The 19,652-nt window shown below is 38.3% G+C and overlaps 1 protein-coding gene across 2 annotated transcripts in view; it reads right to left on the bottom strand.

The window, feature by feature from the left end:
• The window catches only part of LOC109069555 (immunoglobulin superfamily member 21-like), a 191,324-nt gene that overhangs the window by 8,908 nt on the left and 162,764 nt on the right, over window positions 1–19,652 (bottom strand). The window contains exons 5-7 of one of the 2 annotated variants that reach the window (XM_042734023.1): window positions 16,158–16,273; window positions 5,812–6,292; window positions 1,913–2,013 (exon numbers count right to left, since the gene is read on the bottom strand). In XM_042734023.1, coding sequence (XP_042589957.1) covers window positions 1,913–2,013; window positions 5,812–6,292; window positions 16,158–16,273 — 698 coding nt within the window. The remainder of the gene's footprint in view (window positions 1–1,912; window positions 2,014–5,811; window positions 6,293–16,157; window positions 16,274–19,652) is intronic. The other variant, XM_042734024.1, reaches the window with a different exon arrangement.

Genomic DNA, 19,652 nt, shown 5'->3' with positions numbered 1-19,652 from the left:
GGCCAGAACACAGCTAAACCTGAAATTTCCACGAGGAATAAAACACAACTACTGTAACATTCTTTTAAATTCATGACACAAACAAAATAGCGTAAAGTAGATTCAGTGATGATAGCATATCAGGTCTAATTTCTTTCCACCTGAATGCCGTTGGCTAGACACATCTCTGAGTCAGAGCTGTCACAATGATTGGGCGGATCATCACCAAACTGTTCTGTGTTTATCTGCTGGGGAAGATTTTTTTTTAGCTTTTGGCAGACGGTGATAGTTACACTGAGACAATCTCCCTGCTTCACTAGGCTTGTGGAACTGATGGACTATTGAAGCAAGTATAAATTTGGCGCCGTTGACAGTAGAGCGCTCCTGGCTAGCTCTGTGCTCACACCTGTTTTGCTAGCTAGTCTGACAAGAACAAACGAAAGCCGCAAAATCCCTGAAAGCTGCAGTGAAATACATCAACAAACAGCTGATTTGTTTTTTAATCAGATGCTCTTATGCCTTCTGGTGAGAATACCAAACAGAACACAAACACAAGTAAGAGGAGTTCAGCGTTAGCAAAAAGAAGCTAAATGTTAGCATAATAAATCAGCCTGCCTTATTTTTTAGGGCTAATTGTTGTCAAGCATAGATTTTTCACTGCAAAAACAATTTTCTAGATCCGTTTTAGTGTCTTGTTTATGACATTTTACTGGAAATCATTTTTTAACCAAGATAAATATATATGAGAAACAAAACAGCAGTTATTAAGACTAAAGAAAATATTATAGCCTACCTTATACTACACTATACATGTACCCCAAAAACTGTACTAATTAATTTTTGTGTGTGTGTGTGTGTTTTATTTTTTAATCTTGTCTTAACTGAATTATTTTTCCTATTAAGCACAAACATAACAATTTAGTGAGGTTTAATACTTAAAAAAGGTAAACACTATTTGCCAACAGGGTCAAACAAATAAATGTACTCAGAAAGTGTTAGAAGTTTGCTGCTCAAATAATTGTTTCTTACTTTAAAGATGTTTTACATCCTATATTATTCAGATATTTTTATTGGAAAACAATACCCAATTAATAAGAAAATTGGTAACCCTTTATAGGGAACACATATTCACTATTAACTGGTTCTTAAAATAAAGTATTACCATTATATTTTTTTGTAATGTTCTGAATCACCAATTATTTCCTTTAACAGCTAACAGCATGCAAACGGATAAACATCTTAATGGAACAAATGTGACCCATGTTATCGTTTAGTGATTTTATGATAGTTTTCATTTAAGGATATTTATTAAATGCAACACCACATTAGTTTTGTTTCCTTTCTTCTGTGTTTATAGATGACACTGAAATATAGAGTGCCACAGAGAAATCAATTGGGGAAGAAAGATAATCGCAACTTAAATGCCATTTCATCCAAAGAGCATTGTTGTCACTCAGTCTGAGTGTCTGTAGACCATTTACAAATGCATTTTGATTCTATTAGACTCTTATCTTATCTCACAACCCATATATGTCCAATACTTTCTAATAACCTTGAGTGCTCAAGGTCTTTTTTTTTTGAGTTGCAGCCTTAAGTGCTTTTCAATAGATCATTTTCAGAGTTTTTGTTCTCATGACCTTCAAAGGACTTTGAAACCCCCCATATTTTGATTTCATAGCAACTTACATGATTGAACGGTTTGATTTCGTCAGACGCAGTGCACCCCTTCTCGGACAGGCCGGACCATTTAGATTGATAGCTCATGGATAGCAGTACCAGGTCAGGAGCTGACAGATACACGTGTTGTATTGTACACTCTGTAAGAATGGTCACTATAGCCATACATCACACAGGCTTAACTGCACATGCGGGACAAACCTCCTCATATCCAAAACTGAACTTGGCCCTGGTTTCGTAACCCCCATAGACTTACCACTGGAGATCCTACCTGGAAACCTTGGACGGTGATGCGAACCGTATCCCCTACCTTTGCTCTGGTAGGGGTTATCATAAGCTTGGGCCCTTTAGGAGCCGCTACGGAAGGAAATGAGAGAAAACACTGTCAGTTACAACAATACTAGTATACCAGCATAGCATTAACAGACTAAAGTCATGGCGTTTGACTTGGAGGTCAACTTGGAGATTCTCAGTTTCCTTCATTGAAATTGCTGAGGAGTATTTATTTCCCAAGAGAGACTAGGACCTAAATTGGTTAGACACTCATTACTGAAGAAGAAACAGAGCGTGCAAGGCAAACGGTGGAGGAAGTAAGATAAGAGACACTTAGAGAACTAATTCCCTTGTCTTGTGTAGACCGAATCTCCCAGATGGGTTTAATTTGGTCTCAGAGAATGGCTGGGATGTGATGAAGGAATGGAAGGTTAAAACATCATATTTTGACCTTCTCAGGCACTGAAGATTTCTCTTGTGTACTCAGGGGAAGATAAGACAGTGATTTTGTACATGTCTGGAAAGTGAGACCACAAGTTTCTCAAGTGAAACTTCCTCTATTCGGCAGCATGAGCTAGGTGCTTTATAGCGACAGGGTCTGAGTGTGAGAATGCCTCTGACTGGTCCCGTGTTAAGTGGTTCTGCATCATTTACCAAGATTACCAGCATCCACTCTACGTAGCCCTGAGAACAATAAAACAAGTTTTGTGAGCCATATGTTTGCGCTAACACTAATAACTCCAGAGCGAAGCTTAGTAAATGAAGATTGGACTTGAAATTGTTTAAAAATACATCCCACTGTGGCCTTTTTTCAACTCTCATTACGGCTAATGCTACGCTTTGGCTCCTACAACACATACAGATAATCCAACTACTGAGAACTATGTGAAACAATGGCTAATCATGCTTTTAGCCATCAATCAAGCCACAGAGTGTCCAGCAAAAGCTAATGAGGCATCAGGCCAGTCTTAGTCAGTTTAATGATTACCCCCCGGTGCTGTGCTGCTTAATGGATTATGATTTCCACTCTCACATTTGTAATGGGTCCTATGAATGTGTATTTCACACATAAATCAAGTTATGGCAGGACACTACACCAAATGCACAGAAATCCTCCTTTGCCTGCTTGCTTATTATGGAAATGATCGGGGATATTAGCGGCCAGGCTTTGCGGAGTGGAGAAAGAGATGTGAAATGCAATACACAAGAGAGATTAAGAGCTTGTCAAGGCATGAATCATGACTCAATGACTCCATTGATTTTCACTAAGAAAACAGTTGAAAAACAAAAGGAGACCATTGATAGTGCCTGTGTTCTGACAGAGCAATGGGCACTCAAAGGCTGACCCTGCCTTTTCCGTACCAAGTGGTTGAATTAACGGATCAATACTCGGATTGCCTAACCTAAGCCCTAACCACCGGAGCTGACAAAAAAATTCACTGAGCTGTGACATTTTCCTGCTCGTGGTGCCAGGTAACTGTTCTGCCATAGCATTTTTTTTTTTCTTTTTGAAAAACAGAATTAGCCCGAGAAAGCCTTATAAAAAGCTTGCTGTTGAAGTAAGGTGATGGCCAGATGTTTGGGACCAACTCCAGGAGGAGCATTTGGTGACCCATGTCCTCACCTTTGATTACGGCTGCAAGCACTGTATCCGATGAGCAACAGAGACATTGACTTGTCAGGCTTCACTAAAGGAGGCAACTACAGTCTCAAAGTTTAGTCATCAAAACATTATTATATGTAGTAGGAAAATATTTAACTTATCCTAATGCACAATTAAATATACAATATCAACTAGATCCGCATAAAAAAAATAAATAAAAAAACAGCCCAAGCTGGTGTATTCAGCAGAGCTAACACTGTCCAACTTGATGACTCTGTTCTTAAAGTAATTTACACAAGTACAACATGTTCTTGGATCAACAGTTTTATCAACCAATCAGATTCTACCTTTAGGCTTACTTATGACTATTGATACAAATGTTCTTCCAGGACCAACAAAGAATCCATGTTCAGTATGTATAAATCATGTCGTATTAAACCCTGGCTTTCTTCTCAGATATGTTTGACCAACTTCTCATGGTCCACTGAACCTCAAAGCCATAGAAACCCTTGATAGAGAAATGATGTTGTTTGAATGTGCACAGATTCATTCACACTCCCACACACAACCCACAACAAACATCCACATACTTATTATCAGTCTACTGGGTGGAGGAACTTGGTGTGCAAGCATAGATCATCTCTAGCCTCTGGATGTGAGAATATAACTCATTCCCCTTCTGTGTTTTTGCTGAATCAGTAGCACCTTCACCCATGCAAATCCTTACTGCTGAGCCTGGCTCGGCTTTAATTATGGAGAGGCATTGACTGAATCACTGCATATCTGGATATGACTGACAGACAGCCAAGTCAGGGCAACAAGCCCAGCCGTAATGCTCTGAGGTGAGGACGCCGTTCTGAGAACACCGCCTCCACAGACCAACCGGATCCATTTAGAGCGCAGTGCAAGTCTTGCCTCATTAATATTCAGTGAATGTAATACAAATTTGAGTCGCTGTCAAGATGTTTGTGTCTCATGTGAAAATATTCACAACTGTGAAAGATTTATGACTTGTGAATGCTTCTATGACTTGCGTTTCATTTTCTGACTGGGTACAGGTTAGTGGATCACCTGTACTGAAAGTGTCATGATAATAACTGAAATTAAACCTTTTACTAAAGCAGCTGCATACATTATATCTTCCAGTCTTATTTCCTCAGGTAATGGCTGTTAAAAAAATAATCTTTACATTTTAAATCATAAATCAAATTTTAGAATATATTCAAATACAAATCAATTGCAATTGTATTTCACAATATTACTGTTTTTACTGTACTTATAAGAATGCAGGGTTTAATTCCGACTTCAAAATGACTGTTTTGCACATGCTAAGCAATGAATAAATGAAGCAGGAGATCATGCGATGAGATGAGATCATGAGATGAGAATGACGGAGCCGGTGAGAATAAGAAATATTGAATGGAAAAGGCATCAGCTTCTAGACCATCTTCTCTTTCTTCGTCGTATCCCTGTTTTTTGTCCTTTCCCCGCCTTCATCTCTTTCTACACTGCTCCTGCACAACTAAGTGAGAGAAATGTCTCTGTTTATCTTGTTCTGAGTCTCATCACTTGCCTTTTTCTGAGGGCTGATAGCAGAGACTACAAGTGAGTGCTGCCTTTGAAGTGATAATGGGATCGTCAGGCCATCTTTGTTGTAGCTTTAAAAGCAAAAACTGCAAAAAAGCCTCTCATCCATGAAAATACAAAGGTATGCCAGTATCCCATTCTTTTGCAGAGTTGTGCCACAACTTTCATTATTTACAGTATAAACAAGTGAACGCAACAAACCAATTTCACTGACACAAATATAAAACGCAACAAAACAGTTTGGCTTATCCTCGTTTTAGCATCTTAATTAGCAGACGGTAGATTATCAGTGGGTTGCAACAGTGAGATCCAGCAACAATGCTGTCTTTGAGCGCAATGTGAAATTCTTTTTATGCTTGATTTCTTTAATTCAGGTTGACTTTTTCAATAACGTGGCTAAGTTAACTCAATCTACTGCGCAGACAGCTCAATGAATTGGCCTGTCAGTCACTTGGAGATTTTGCATTCTGCATTAGTAACTGCAATCTGCTTTCCTGTAACACAATTAAGCAGCAAATAGAAACCAGTGTTGGTCTCACTGCATCTGTCAGATGGGGATGTAAAAGGATTCACCCACGATCAGACGAGGGGAGGTGAATAACAAAGTTGAAGGTCAAAAACAAAGCTTTCACATTGATCTAAAGATCTGCATCCTGCCAAATTAACGTTAAAGCCAACAAAAGCAAGCTTACCCAGTATGACCTCAGTCTGCATAGGCATGGATAGAGCCGGGTGCGTGATCTCGCAGCTAAACAGGGCGTCGTTGTCCAACTGCGGATTCAGAGTCCAGGTGAGTTTGGCCTGAACCAGCACAGACCCGTCGCTCTGGGGGATCTGCGTGTTGCTGAAGTAGTACAGAGGGTCAGTGCTCTGAACCCAGCGTGGGAACTCTCGGCTGACCACTGTCTCTGGGATGGTCTCTGTGGCCGGGCTGGGCTCTTGGCCGGGTTGTCTGGCCATGTAGCTTCGGCCAGGGGTCTCTGTGTTCAGGCGTCCGGGCCTGCCATCCGGACCCAGCAGAGATAGAGACTTTCTCAGCTTAGTATCGTCCAGATCCCTGCTGATCAGAGGTCTGGCTCCACGCACGCTAGCCGGGCCACCGCCCTCGTAACCCACGGTGGGTGAAACATAGGAGATCACCTCTATCAACTCTCCATCCCGCTTGAAATATACCTGCAAAAGAGATAGAAAATATATCATTTTGCACTTCTATCAGACTAAATAATTTACTCTTTTTTTTTTTTAAGTGTCAGGTAAACCCTTTAGTCTGACTGTAAGCTGGACTAAAATTGGACTGCCTCCAACTGGCCTATAAAAACATCTGCATAAATGAATGAGTGAATGAATGAATTAATGTATTTGGGATGGAAACAGACTCCAATCCGCCCCTAAATATGCTGGTATAAAAAATAAATACTGTAAATAAATAAATACACACACGACATAAATAAAATAAATAAACACACACACACACACACACACACACACACACACACACACACACACATATAATATACTGTAAATCTCTCCAAATCAGTGTTGCCAAAATGGCACTACACTGATTTGGAGAGACACAGAGGAGAGGAATTGTTGAATAAAGTCGTTATTTTTGTTTTCTTCGTGTACAAAAAGTATTCTTGACACTTCATAATGTTACGGTTGAATCACTGATGGCAGATGGACTATTCTGACGATGCTTTTCATACTTTCCTGGACCTTGACACTGTTATTTATTTAGCAGTCTATGGGACAGTCTTAAGCCTCCCTGTTTTCATCCAAAATATCTTAAATTGTGTTCCGAAGACGAACTAAGCTTTTACGGGTTTGGAATGACATGGGGGTAAGTGATTAATGACAAAATTTTCATTTCGGGATGGATTATCCCTTTAAGCCACGTGAAGTGCTTTAGAATATCCCCATCAAGGTTGCGTGCGTTACTATACCAACAGTAGGCTCACCATGCATTGTGTTTTAAATTAAACTTCAAAACAAATCTTGTTATGTCTAGATCGCGAGAAAAAAACTTTTGTTATGTTGAGAAAATTAAGTCATGATGTGTTGAGATCATGAGACAATTAATTAGTGATCACAAGAAAACAGAAAAAGAAAAAAAAAATAATAATGCATGGCCTCTTAGAACTTCCGTAGGAAACTGACTTCATTCAGACCCTAAAATATGCTGGTCTTAAAATAAAATTAATAACATTTATGAAATAATTTAAATGATTTTCATTAAATTATATGAAAATATATTTAATTTACAGTTTGGATGTGTGAATTGATTGCTAAAAATTTCATTTGTAATAAAGTTTGCAACTTCTTGTTGATGCATCAAAAGAAACAGTAACTGCATGAAGATGCTAAATCAAATAATTTTGGATGTTTAAATATAATCTCAAAACTCTTTCAATTGACTGTCAATTGTATACGCAGGATAGTTCTGAAATTGTTTTGCAGATTACACATTTCCAGCATGAAAACCAGCATCATTTTGGTATAAAAAGGCATGAGAGAACTTCACAAAGAATGAGGATGCAATAGTCAGTATCTGCCACAATCAAAGTAAATTGTGAAATCACCTAAACAAAAGTATCTGGGACAACGCAAAAAGCATCATTCAGCCCACAGCACTGGTGAATGGCAAATATACGTGCCACAGTTTCTGCTTTGTGTTTGTGTTCCACTAGCGCGTCGCTGTAACAGCCTCTCTCCACTACAGTGCATTTGGGTATTAAGATTCCCGGCTGGTAAATCACTTGACAGGGAATTAAGTTCCCACTTCAACACACAACCTCCAGATATGTGTATTAAATTCAGTAGGCCTAATGCCTGTAGCATTAATGTTTGCACAGTGCTCTGCTTGTACCCCTTTTACTCTCAATCCCTCCTTTTCCAACCCTCCACTGCTTCACAAGAAGGAATAAGAGGGGTTTGGCATAAAGCACTGCATGCTATATACTGTATATAAATCTGCTTGTCCATTCTGGGACCTTTGGACACTTTAAATTCTGTTTGCACAAGATCAAAGTTTCATTGCATTACACAAGACGACCTTTTCTTGCACTTTAGCCTTTTTTTGCCCATTCTTTATGTTTGTGTGGCTTTGTCTGGCTTTGATTTGATCTTAACATTAATGCCCCCGCACTCTGTTGGGTGAATAAACATAATGTAACAAGGGTGAATTAAGCTCACGTCCTTGAGAAGTCTTGTTTCCTGCTAGCAATGTCACAAAAATTCAGAGAATGACGAAGCGAGAGAGGCTTGTAAGGGACAACGCTATTTCCCTCCATGCGAGGACTGTTTTTGCGGCTAATGTACTCTAAAGTACACACTTTATCTTGGCTGCTGAGAGGGGTTAACAGCGTATACCACACTGTGGCTTTTACTTGCATTATCTGACTATTTGTGCCTGCAGCCACAGGGAAGAGCAGACAAAGCAGAGGCATAGTGGAACCCTCATGCTAATAGCTAAGGATCCAAACAGCAGCTAATGCCTAATATTAGTGGTTGTGTGAGATAACAAAACAATGCCTTGACTACAGAACCATTTAGAAAGGACAATGCAATAACTCATAGTATGGCTGAAAAGAGGCTAGTTCACTTGCAGTGAATGGAGGATCTATAGGCCTCGGATTTACTTAGTCAAACAAAGCCACATGAGGGAGTTTTCTGAGCATGCATAGGCTAGCTTCTGTCTTTGTAGCATCAACGCCACAGTTGATCACATTTCCGTTTTCCATGTAAACACACTATATCGAGGTTACATAAACCCCCCAGGGGGACTGGCACTGTAAGAAATGTACAGTAAGTTGCTCTGGATAAACATTCAGTGAAATAGTAAACTACGATAGTTGTTATCCACTACTTTTTTTTTTTTCTCCAAGACTTGTTCTTGCCCGATCAGAGCAGTAGTAATATTTTCACTCTAATAAAAGGAAAGAGAGAGAAAAAATGAAAATGGTGAAAACACTACTAGTGTGATATGTTATTACCTTGCAACTGTTTTTTATTTTAATATATTTTAAAATGTAATTTATTCATGTGATCGCAAAGCTGAATTTTCACCAGCCATTCAGAAGACATTTCAGTCTTTAGTGTCACATGGTCCTTCAGAAATCATTCGAATATGCTAATTAACTGAAACCAAACCATTTGAAAGGTGGTGTATTTTTAAATCAATTATTTTTACTTTATAAAGTAAATTTGCAATAGTAATTTGCAAAAAATATGCTATACAGGTATATATATATATATATATATATATATATATATATATATATATATATATATATATATATATGTGTGTGTGTGTGTGTGTGTGTGTGTATACACCACACACATGCGGCAAAATAAATGTCTGCTAAATAAATGTTTAAGTTAATAAATGTCACTTATACCCAAATATTGCAAAGCATAAAAGTGTATAAATTAACAAAAAAAAAAAAAAAAAAAAAAAAAAAAAAAAAATTGAGCCTTGGTTTATCATACAAAAGTAAACAAAATGTCTAGCCGAACTCTATTAATTTCTATTAATTCTATCTTGGGTTAATGAATGTTATGTTGGAGTCCCTTATCTCTGGTTTATGTGCAAATTTTCTTGCTGTACTTTTATGTCACCAGCATGTGGAGCTATAAATCCTCTGCCACAATCTGGGTTAGATCTGAGAGAGAGGTAGTCTGCCTCTGCAAATAGTGCACAGAACTCCTATTCATAGCCATGCTAATCACCAAGGTAACGGTCACACAACATGCTCAACTCATTCCCAGCCTTGTTCTTTGCAAACACGGTCTCTTCAATTATTCATACTGTAATACAGCTCCCTGAATTTTGCCTTGTTTGAACATAATTCAGTTTTTGTGTTTTGCGGATGGCATACTTGTGTTTTTACTTTAACAGTCTCAAACATGTATGTTCTCACTAACATTTTTCTAAAGAATCATGATTAATTAAATTGCTTAAACATGTCCCACAATGTTCAATTGGTATGTTATAATAACTACCGTACATTACGGTAAGCGCCATTAATCATTTCAGCAGAGCATTTCTTATTACTGGTAATGACTTATCACACTATGAGCAGGAAAAGGCCATTGTTTCTTTTCACAGGGGATAATCAATTGTCCTTATATTAATTTCTCTCTAATGCGCCTTCAATAATTGCCTTGTATCTACAGCCGTAGTCACAATGCTCATTTCCGTCGATACAAATTAGATATTAGACATGTTTGACACGCTGTTGATGGCTGTCTTTGATTGGTTGTTGTCTGGGGAAAAGCAGAGTTTCTAAAGTCCTTTTTAGGCAGATGCCGGGCTGTCACATGTCTAACCCCCACGCAACCCGATATAGTTCCGCATGAACGCAAGCACTCGTGTCTCATGCCTTAGTAAGGGGGTAATTACACAGCAGCCAATGTAGAGTCTATCCAAGCAAGATATACTGCACAATAATACAGTAAGTGCTGAAATAAGCCAAAATATCATGTAGTTCAGTGCCCTTGAAGTGTTTTTGGCAGTTCTTAGACGCACAACATTACCAAAAAAAACCCAGTCAGTTTCAATCATCTGTGTTCCAACACGCTTTGCACAATGGATGTGCACAAAAAAAAGCATGTATGCGCCCGCATCTCTGCAGATTTGAATGAGCGCAGCAAACAAACAGCGATGTAATTCCGCGTGCTCGCCAGAGCACAATGCTTCACACCGCCAGCAGAATGGTTTGCCCGTGAATGGACGCTAATGAAAGCACCAGCATACAGCTTATTGCCAAGTGCACTATTTTGAGTTGAAAGCTCATTTAGAGACTTGACAATAGGGGATGTTCCTTTTCTACTTCCTAAAAATGCTCATATTTAATCACTGGAATGTTAAAGAGATGATGGTCTTATTTCTGCTGTTACAATGTGGGAGTGAGAGCCAAACGGACTTAAAGGGTTAGTTCACCTAAAAATTTTACTCACCCTCGAGGCATCCCAGGTGTATATGACTTTCTTCTTTCAGACGAATCCAGTCTGAGTTATATAAAAAATTGTCCTAGCTATTCCAAGCTCTATCATTGCAGTCAATGGGTGTTGCAGTTGAAGTCTACAATTCTTCAAATAAAGCGTGCACATCCATAATAAAACGTGCCACAGACAGCTCCGGGGGGTGAATAAAGGCCTCCTGTAGCGAAACACTTTTCTCTCACTTCCGGTATTTGTCATACACGGAAGCCGTTCCGGCAGAAGACGTAGTACGTCTGCGTTGCGTGATTAGAGATGAATATGGAGAAAGAACAAAACAAAATGCTGGTCACAAATTAGAAGTACAAACCGAGGAGTTGCAAATAAAAATGTTGGAGGATTTCGATATAAACCAAGAGGAGACTGGTTTTCCTTTGCTATAAGGACACTTTGTTTCTTTTGCTCCTATAAACAAGCTTGCGAGACTAGCATATTTCAGAGGAGAAATGCCCTGCGCATACATGCCACATCATCCACCGGAACAGCTTCCGTGTACAACAGATAACATGAGTGAGAGAAAAGTGTTTATTACATTTGAAATATGGATATGTTTCTTACAAAAACACATGCATTCACTAGAGGAGGCCTTTATTCACCCCCGGAGCCGTGTGTGGTATGTTTTATTATGAATGCGCACGTTTTATTTGATGACTTGTGGACTGTTCAACTGCAACACCCGCTGATGGCAATAATAGAGCTTGGAATAGCCAAGACAATTTTTAATATAATTTGTCTGAAAGAAGAAAGTCATATACACCTAGGATGCTTCGAGGGTAAGTAAAACACAGTCTAATATTAATTTTTTGGTGAAGTAATCCTTTAATGACGGATAATATGGGGGATGATTATCTAGATCTCTGTTTCAATCAGCACCAGATTGTGCAGAGGATACAGCAGCCTGGCCTGTCAGCTGATGGACTTCTGTTTTATGAATGCTGCTCTTCATGGTATTTAAAGGGGTCAACAGATGCTACATGCAATTTTACAAGCTGTTTGAACTGAAATGTGTGTTGGCAGTGAGTGTACACAACCACCCTATAATGATAAAAATCCACCCATTGTTTTTATTATTATTATTATTATTATTATTATTTATATCTACTAAAATATTTACCCCTTTCTCAAATCAAGACAATCTCAGATGCTTGTCTGTCCGTCACACAGACAGGCCCCTCCCACTAAAGTTTGATTGACAGTAGCGTTTCAGCACAGACTGGACTGGTGTCTTAGCAGTTATATTTTATTTAAGGGTGAGATTGCCTCATGGTGGTTGAATGCAACTCATTTTACCTCATTAACCTCTCTATTATCAGATATCATTATCATTATCAGACACCTTAATATAATATAATATAATATAATATAATATAATATAATATAATATAATATAATATAATATAATATAATAATATAATATAATATAATATAATATAATTAAGAGAAAAATAACTTCTAGTAAACCAAGTCTACAATTGCATCAATAATCAAAACCTATGATGCTGCTTATGTAGGCCTACATAATAATGTTCAGGACCACCTTGGCTAGCAAAAAGGGGGAAAAATACTTTTAAACATTTAAAGGAACAGATCACATTTTTTTTTTTTTTTTTTTTTTTTTTTCTCAAATCATTGTTTCTTGAGTTGTGGACTGCAACCAAACTAAACAAAACAAACAAACAAACAAAACAAAACCATCAACCCTAACAATCACAACAGACCGAGAAAAAAAAAAAAAAAAAAACACCACAGCTGTGTGAGGAAAAGACTGAAATGTAAGTTATTCAAGGAGCTAAAAATTGTTGCAACTCATCCAGTTAAGTAAGTTTTTGACTCTACTAAAGCATAAAAATACCATAATATGTTTGCAGATATTTAAGAAACATGCTAATGTCTGTCTTTGTTTTGGTCTGTGAAACCCACCCACTGTCAGTTTACCCAATTGTATTCCGGCACCCCACAGCATATTTCATTTCATTCATCATCAAGTGCGCTCATTCCTGTTGGTGCTGTCAATCTGGTAACCTGCGTGTGCATCAAGTCTGAGGAGGAGTGGCTGGGTGAAAAAAACCCTCTCCAATATTTGGAATTTATACTGCAATACCTAGTTCAACCACTTGGTGTCAATCCTACATACAGCACCTTTAAGTTTAGCTTTTTGTCATTTGTGGAACTTAACATCTTATTAATTATATATAACAGGTTTGGAGTAACACCAGAGTGAGAAAATACTGATAGAATTATTAAATATTTGGGTGTACTATCCCTTTAAATTCAACATCCAAATCTGCCAGAAGAATTTTGTCAGCCTGCTGAAAGACAAAATTGTCTGAAAAGAGCTGAACGGTGACAAAATAAAGACAGCCTTTTCCAAAAGAAGCGAGATGATGAACATGCCGAGTGCACAGCTAACTGTGGGAATGATACAATGTTTTGAACCCCAAGCTATGCACGGTGGCTGTTAAATTGATTTCAAGAGGGTGTTAAACTGCAAAGCCATGGCATTGATTTGACTTACTAAAGATTGTAAAAAAAAAAAGAGAGTGAACGCATGAAAAAGAAAATAGGGAATGTTTCAGATGATATAGAAGAAAGCCATAAGGCAGTGACACCAGAAAAACCCAAATGAGATGAATCATAAGACAGTAAAGAAGAAAGGCATTTGAAGCTGCAGAAGAGAAATTCAGTCCAATGCTGCTGCCCTGGAGCACAGCAGTATCTGTTGAGAATAACATTATTTTATTTGTAGGCTTAGTGAAGCAAGAGGCAAATAAGTGAATAAACGTCCTGCAATATAAGATAAATATTACTTTTGGTTTGGTTTTAAAACTTGTTTAGTGACTACTGTAAGCTTTCACATTCTCTTAAAAGCATTAAGACTGCATTTTATTTTGGTTTCCTGGTTTATTTATTTATTTAAAAAATCCAGGTTATTATCATCATGCCTTGTCTTAATCCAGATCAGAATATTGTTTGGTACTGGAATGAAAATAGTATCTAGGTCTAAGTGTCTGGAGACTTCGTTAGTAAATAATCAAATAACGTCCCAAGTGTTCTAGTATGTGTTTGTTTGTTTACAGTATTACAAGGTGACTTTGACATCATTGTTCTCCCTTAATGGTACAGGTTCAGGTCCAGAGATACCAAATTATTTCCTGAATACGATTAATTTCACAACCCTGTTTTGAAGCGCTTCTAAGGTTTGAACATAGAATAGAGGCAGTAATCCACATGAGATGTAATATAATTTTGGCAAAACATTTTACCCATCTAGCTCTAGTCCCATCGAGACTTTCTGAATGCCTTATCAAAATTTATAAAACTACTCATCCCTTTCCCTATTTCTCAACCACATACTTCATTACCACAAAAAACAACAACGACAACAACAACAAAAACTTTTACTTAACTTAAATACTCTCCTGTATGGTACAACCTTCAAATGCTTTTGTTTTGATGAGGACATAAACGTATAAAAAGATGATAACAATCTTATTTTCATAGCAAAACTGACTAAGAACATTTATGTTAAAAACAATAAAATTCTCTCATGCAATTTTACACAAACAACTGTCTTTTTAACAGTAAAAAATTAGTTTCCAAATATATTCACACGCTATTGAAATACTCTCAAACAGTGCAAGAGAGAATCAACATTTATATCTCTGAATAAGTTGACTACACAAAATCAAAATAACCGACTATTGAGTATGACACAAATCAAGCCACATTCAACCATCAGCCTAGATCTGAAACTCCTTTGAAAAATATTATCGCAAGTGCCTCATCAGCCTTCCAGACATCCAGGAACCTTTGACTAAGATCTTTTCAGCTCTAATTTAACCGCTGTTTCTGGGCTCCCGTTGCTCGTCTGCATTAGCAGGTCTACCTGGGAGTTTGATGAGCGTGCAGCCTACGCTGATGAAGCGGAGACTGTCTTGTGTGAATGAATGGCAGTGGATTGGCTGGTAATGAGGGGCGGAGCAGTGGGGTGTGCTCTTCTTGGGACTTGCACTCATGGGTTGTGTGCTAATGGAGGCCAGAGCTGGTCAGCCTTTTGCTCGGAAATGTGACTCATCAGGTGGGGTGGTGGAAATCATTTTCACACCACATGCCTATCACAATGGGCTCTTAATTGCTGGAGATGGGGGCAAGATAGATCCGGAATATATTACGCTGCGCCCACAGAGCATGATTAATGGGCTGGAGGGATTTTTTACAAGCCACTGGCTGAATTCAAGCGGAGCTTGTGTGGATATTGTTCATGAGGTTGAGGTGGGTTAGCCGCAAAAACCCCACTGACTTCAATGAAAAGATTCACTTCAAACAGTTACAAGGCCTTTGCACTCTACCCTAGACACAATCACTGAACAAACAATGAATAAAAATGAACAAACAAATAAAAAGAACTAAAAAAGTACACCAACTGGCCCATAAAATATGCAGGAACAACAAACAACATATTTTTAAATAAATACATACACACAAAAAAGTCTTCTGTTTTGTTTCTTGTTCTGTTTTGATGAAAATGTCAATGTGATCACGAAATCAAGTCTGTAATAGAGGATTTGCTCATTTACAAGTCAAGTGAAATGTAAACAATGTCATTAAGAATGGAATTGTCCAAAAAAAACAACAACAAAAACACACGATTGAACAAGTAAAAGCACAATGACTTGATATTTACCAGGACATTATGAGTGGAGACACATTGTCATGCATTTTGGGTTATGGGTAATAGATGCAGTAGTAAGCTGAAAAAAAAAAAAACGAAAACTAGCAAAACAATAAAAATAACAAATTCCAGTGCCAGAACTCCCCTCATTATAACACGCATGAAAGAAACTGCCGCTCGACAATTGGAGATGCCTCTGTATTAAACACATCCCTGCTGTGAGCTATTTCATAAAGTAGTGGGGACAAAATTGACCATGGCCAAAAAAAAAAAAAAAAGTCTTAGGGACATCTGTAATGACTGGAAACGATGCCTATTTACAGTATAAACAGCATGTGTTTGTGCATATAACTGTCTGGGACTCACCGATGGAGCTGGTTTGCCTCCTTTGGCAATGCAGACCAGAGTAAGGTTCTGGGCCTGGTAGCGGCTGAACGGTGCTGGCGTGTTTTCTGCCACGACTGAGATGTTGTTGGGTGGAGCTGCGGAATAGAAAAGAACACCTATAAGACATTCTGGGACACTTTTACCACATTCATCAATCTGAGCAGCATTTCAGAGCTGCATTTTCTTCGTGATGACATGCATAGTTATTCCCTATTAAGCATTTGAATGCTAAATCTCCATACTAGCTTTAACACTCTTTGGTCTTTGAAACTTTTTCTGAAATATAGTGTCTAACCAATGCACTTTCAATTGGAGATGCAGTGGTGCATGGCTGGGGGTTTTGGAGCATGTCAGCATAGCTTTATTCTGTCAATGAGAGCCCGACTTCTCATATGGGCCAGTAAAGAAGCAGTATTATACAGAGAACTCTTAGGGCGAAAGAGGAAGGAAATGGTAGTCTGGAAGATGAGAGGATCGTGGCAGGGCCACAGGGAGTTTCAGCACTGGATTTCTTAGTCTGCGAAGACTCTGACCCCTCGCAGTGAAATGAGATACAACCACCTACGACGCAGAACCGCAAATGTGCGGTCCTGGGGGTGCTGTTATAGTGCTCGGCATTCCAGCAGCTATCTGAAACATAAAAAGCATCGGTCATAAAGGCTGTGTGTGTGAAACCCAAGTTGTTTAAGACGATGTGGGAAGCTTTATGCATATAATATCAACCAACTCCTGCCAAGCTCCACTGTGGACCTATATGAGCGTGTCATGACATCAGAAAAGCAGAAGCGCATGTCTTGACCGCCTGTGGTGATCCATGGGCCAGAAGAAGATTGACTTCCTGATGCTTAATGTTGAAAGGATATGACACTGGAAGGCTTGAAAACTAAGCCCTTCCCAGTTCTCCATTTGAATGGCCTTTATTTAAGCCTACCTGTCTGCTGGAATGAGCTGACTTTATCAGCTGTTCAGGGATGAAAAGGGGTGTGGGGGTTTATCACATCTGCATTTTTTTACTAGCACCAAGCGATTTATGATCCTCTGTCAACGCTCCAGCGTAGGTGTGCACTGACTATTCAGGCAGCTGCATTATCACATAAAACACTTCCTGCAAATTCCCTTTCACACCCTGCTGAGACAATTGGATGTTGCTTCTGCTTAGTTTAGACCTGTCTTGAGCTTTCTGCATGTTGAAAGAAGGACAAAAGGCATGTGAAATCAGCAGAGGATTTGAGAGTTAGTTCACCCGAAAATGAAAATTATGGCATTTATTCACCCTTATATCATTTCCAAACACGTATGACTTACTTTCTTCCATGGAACACAGAAGGAAGAAAGGTTGCTTTTTTCCATGCAATTAGCCTTTGTGCTTCAAAAAGGATGCAAAAACACCATAAAAGTATTATACAAATAAAATCAAAATGCTCTACATGACTTGCACTATATTTCAAGTGTTTTGAAGATTAAAGACTGACAATTTCATTGTTATTCACTGTAAGTTGTCCCTTCCAATTAGCTGTAAACCACTGGCACCAGATCAGCGAGTCATTAGCCGGGTTTCCATCCAAAGTTGCAAAATTTACTTATGTGCAAAATTTGAATATTGCATAATACATTTGTGAACAAGCACCTCTTCCATCCAACGAGTCAAAGACTATAAAATAGTCACTTCCTGATAAACTGCCACTATAAATCACTAAGAAAAGTAGGAGAAGCTACTGAATATAATAATTTTCATATATAATAAATTACTTGCGCATCAGAGGGAGCAGACGAAACACAATGAATGCGGGCATTGCTTTTGGAGGTGGATGCTGCTGTTTGGGAATGCAGTCGTGTAAGACATTTCTGGTAAGCTATTATACAGAAATACTTTGACAGACTTTGCTCGGGCATTTCTGAATGACCATAACAACATTTCAGATGCTGTGGAATGAGATCAGTCCACTGGTTAGTCAGAATTTGCCATCCCATAGTGCATAGTCACATGACTTTTATGATGCACCTGAAGGAATTTATTTGCAAAATGCATTTCCATCTCCCATTATTCACATTAACCCTTTTTTCGCACAAGTCAAAAACCACCTCAAGCATGCGTAAAAACTTTTTTGTGAATTAAGGGATTGTTATTCAGAATTTGGCGTTTCCATCACTCGATTCTCATGCGATACTTCAAAATGTGCATTAAAGTAGGGTGATGGAAACATAGCTATTGAGTTGAGTTGAACCGAATCAGTGATTTGTCAGGGAATTTTTCTCAATAGTTTGTGAACGTGCAAGAGATATTCAGTAAATTGCAACTTAATTAAATTTTTGGTTGGTTTCTCACACAAAACTATTGCATGTCTTCATAAGACTTGGAATATATAATTTATGATACTTTTTTGGTGCTTTTTTTTTAATTCTTCATCATACATGTTTGACAGTGTTTTCATTTTTGTGGGAACTATTCCTTTAAAAAGCCCTTCAGAACATCTGCTGTGAATCACTTGATCAACAACGCTTGCATACTAAGCAGGCAGAGGAAGAAAAAAGTCTGCATATCAGGAGGGCAAGGGTAATAAAGTTTTTCTTTTCCAAGTGTCACTTTAAGTCTAAATCCATGTGCTATTCTCCAATAAATGTGCAATTGAAATTAATTGATTAAAACAAAATGGATGGAGGGATGTGTGAAGGTTTGAGAGCTTTTGTTTCCTCAGCACCTAATTGCTTATTGATGGCAGATGTATGGAAGGAAATTAACCTTAGTGAACACTATTAGCTCTCTGGGAAACTGAGACTTGTCCTAAATTGGAGAATGATATGCTGTCACTTGATATTGCGGATGGGACTATAATACGTACCTGCACGCACACCCGAGATGAGGAGCGTTGCCCCTGAATTGATAGCATCCCAGAGCCATAAAAGAGAATGTTAAATGTTCTGTTTGTTAAATGCTCACAGTGGCCTTGATGGATGAGACCCTATGGTTTCTGTTTATAGCAGTGGCTAGTCAAGGCTAATTAACCAGGTGCTCTCACAACTGCTTCACGAAATGAGCCAAGCATACCGATACAAACCAATGCCAGTTTGTAAAATCTAGTGCCCGTATCCTCCGAATTAGCCAGACTAGATTTAACGCCATCACAAAATTTTACCTGATAATCAAACACACTATTTATTAGAGATTTGACTCCAAAAAGATAGTGAAGTTGATGATTACAGATGTGCTTAGCCTACTGTGCAAAACAATTCTGATAAATTCTCTCCTGATCTGATGTCTAATCTCATTTTAGTCTATTTGACATATAACCATTAATAGAGATTCCCTCTATTAGAGTTCATAAAGTTTCGGTAGTTCATAATGTTAGAGTAACAGTTGAGACACAACAAAGACATTTTAGAATTGCTTTTAAACAACTCTTAAACAATAAGGAGTAATTTACATTTTAGACACAAAATTGCCAGTTAGTTGTCTGTTTTTGTTCCACTGATGAA

This window comes from Cyprinus carpio, chromosome B11 (assembly GCF_018340385.1).
Source record: "Cyprinus carpio isolate SPL01 chromosome B11, ASM1834038v1, whole genome shotgun sequence".
In the NCBI taxonomy this organism is placed as follows: Eukaryota; Metazoa; Chordata; class Actinopteri; order Cypriniformes; family Cyprinidae; genus Cyprinus; species Cyprinus carpio.
The sequence above is the reverse complement of the archived record's forward strand: the minus strand, read 5'-3'. Positions and strand labels throughout refer to the sequence as shown.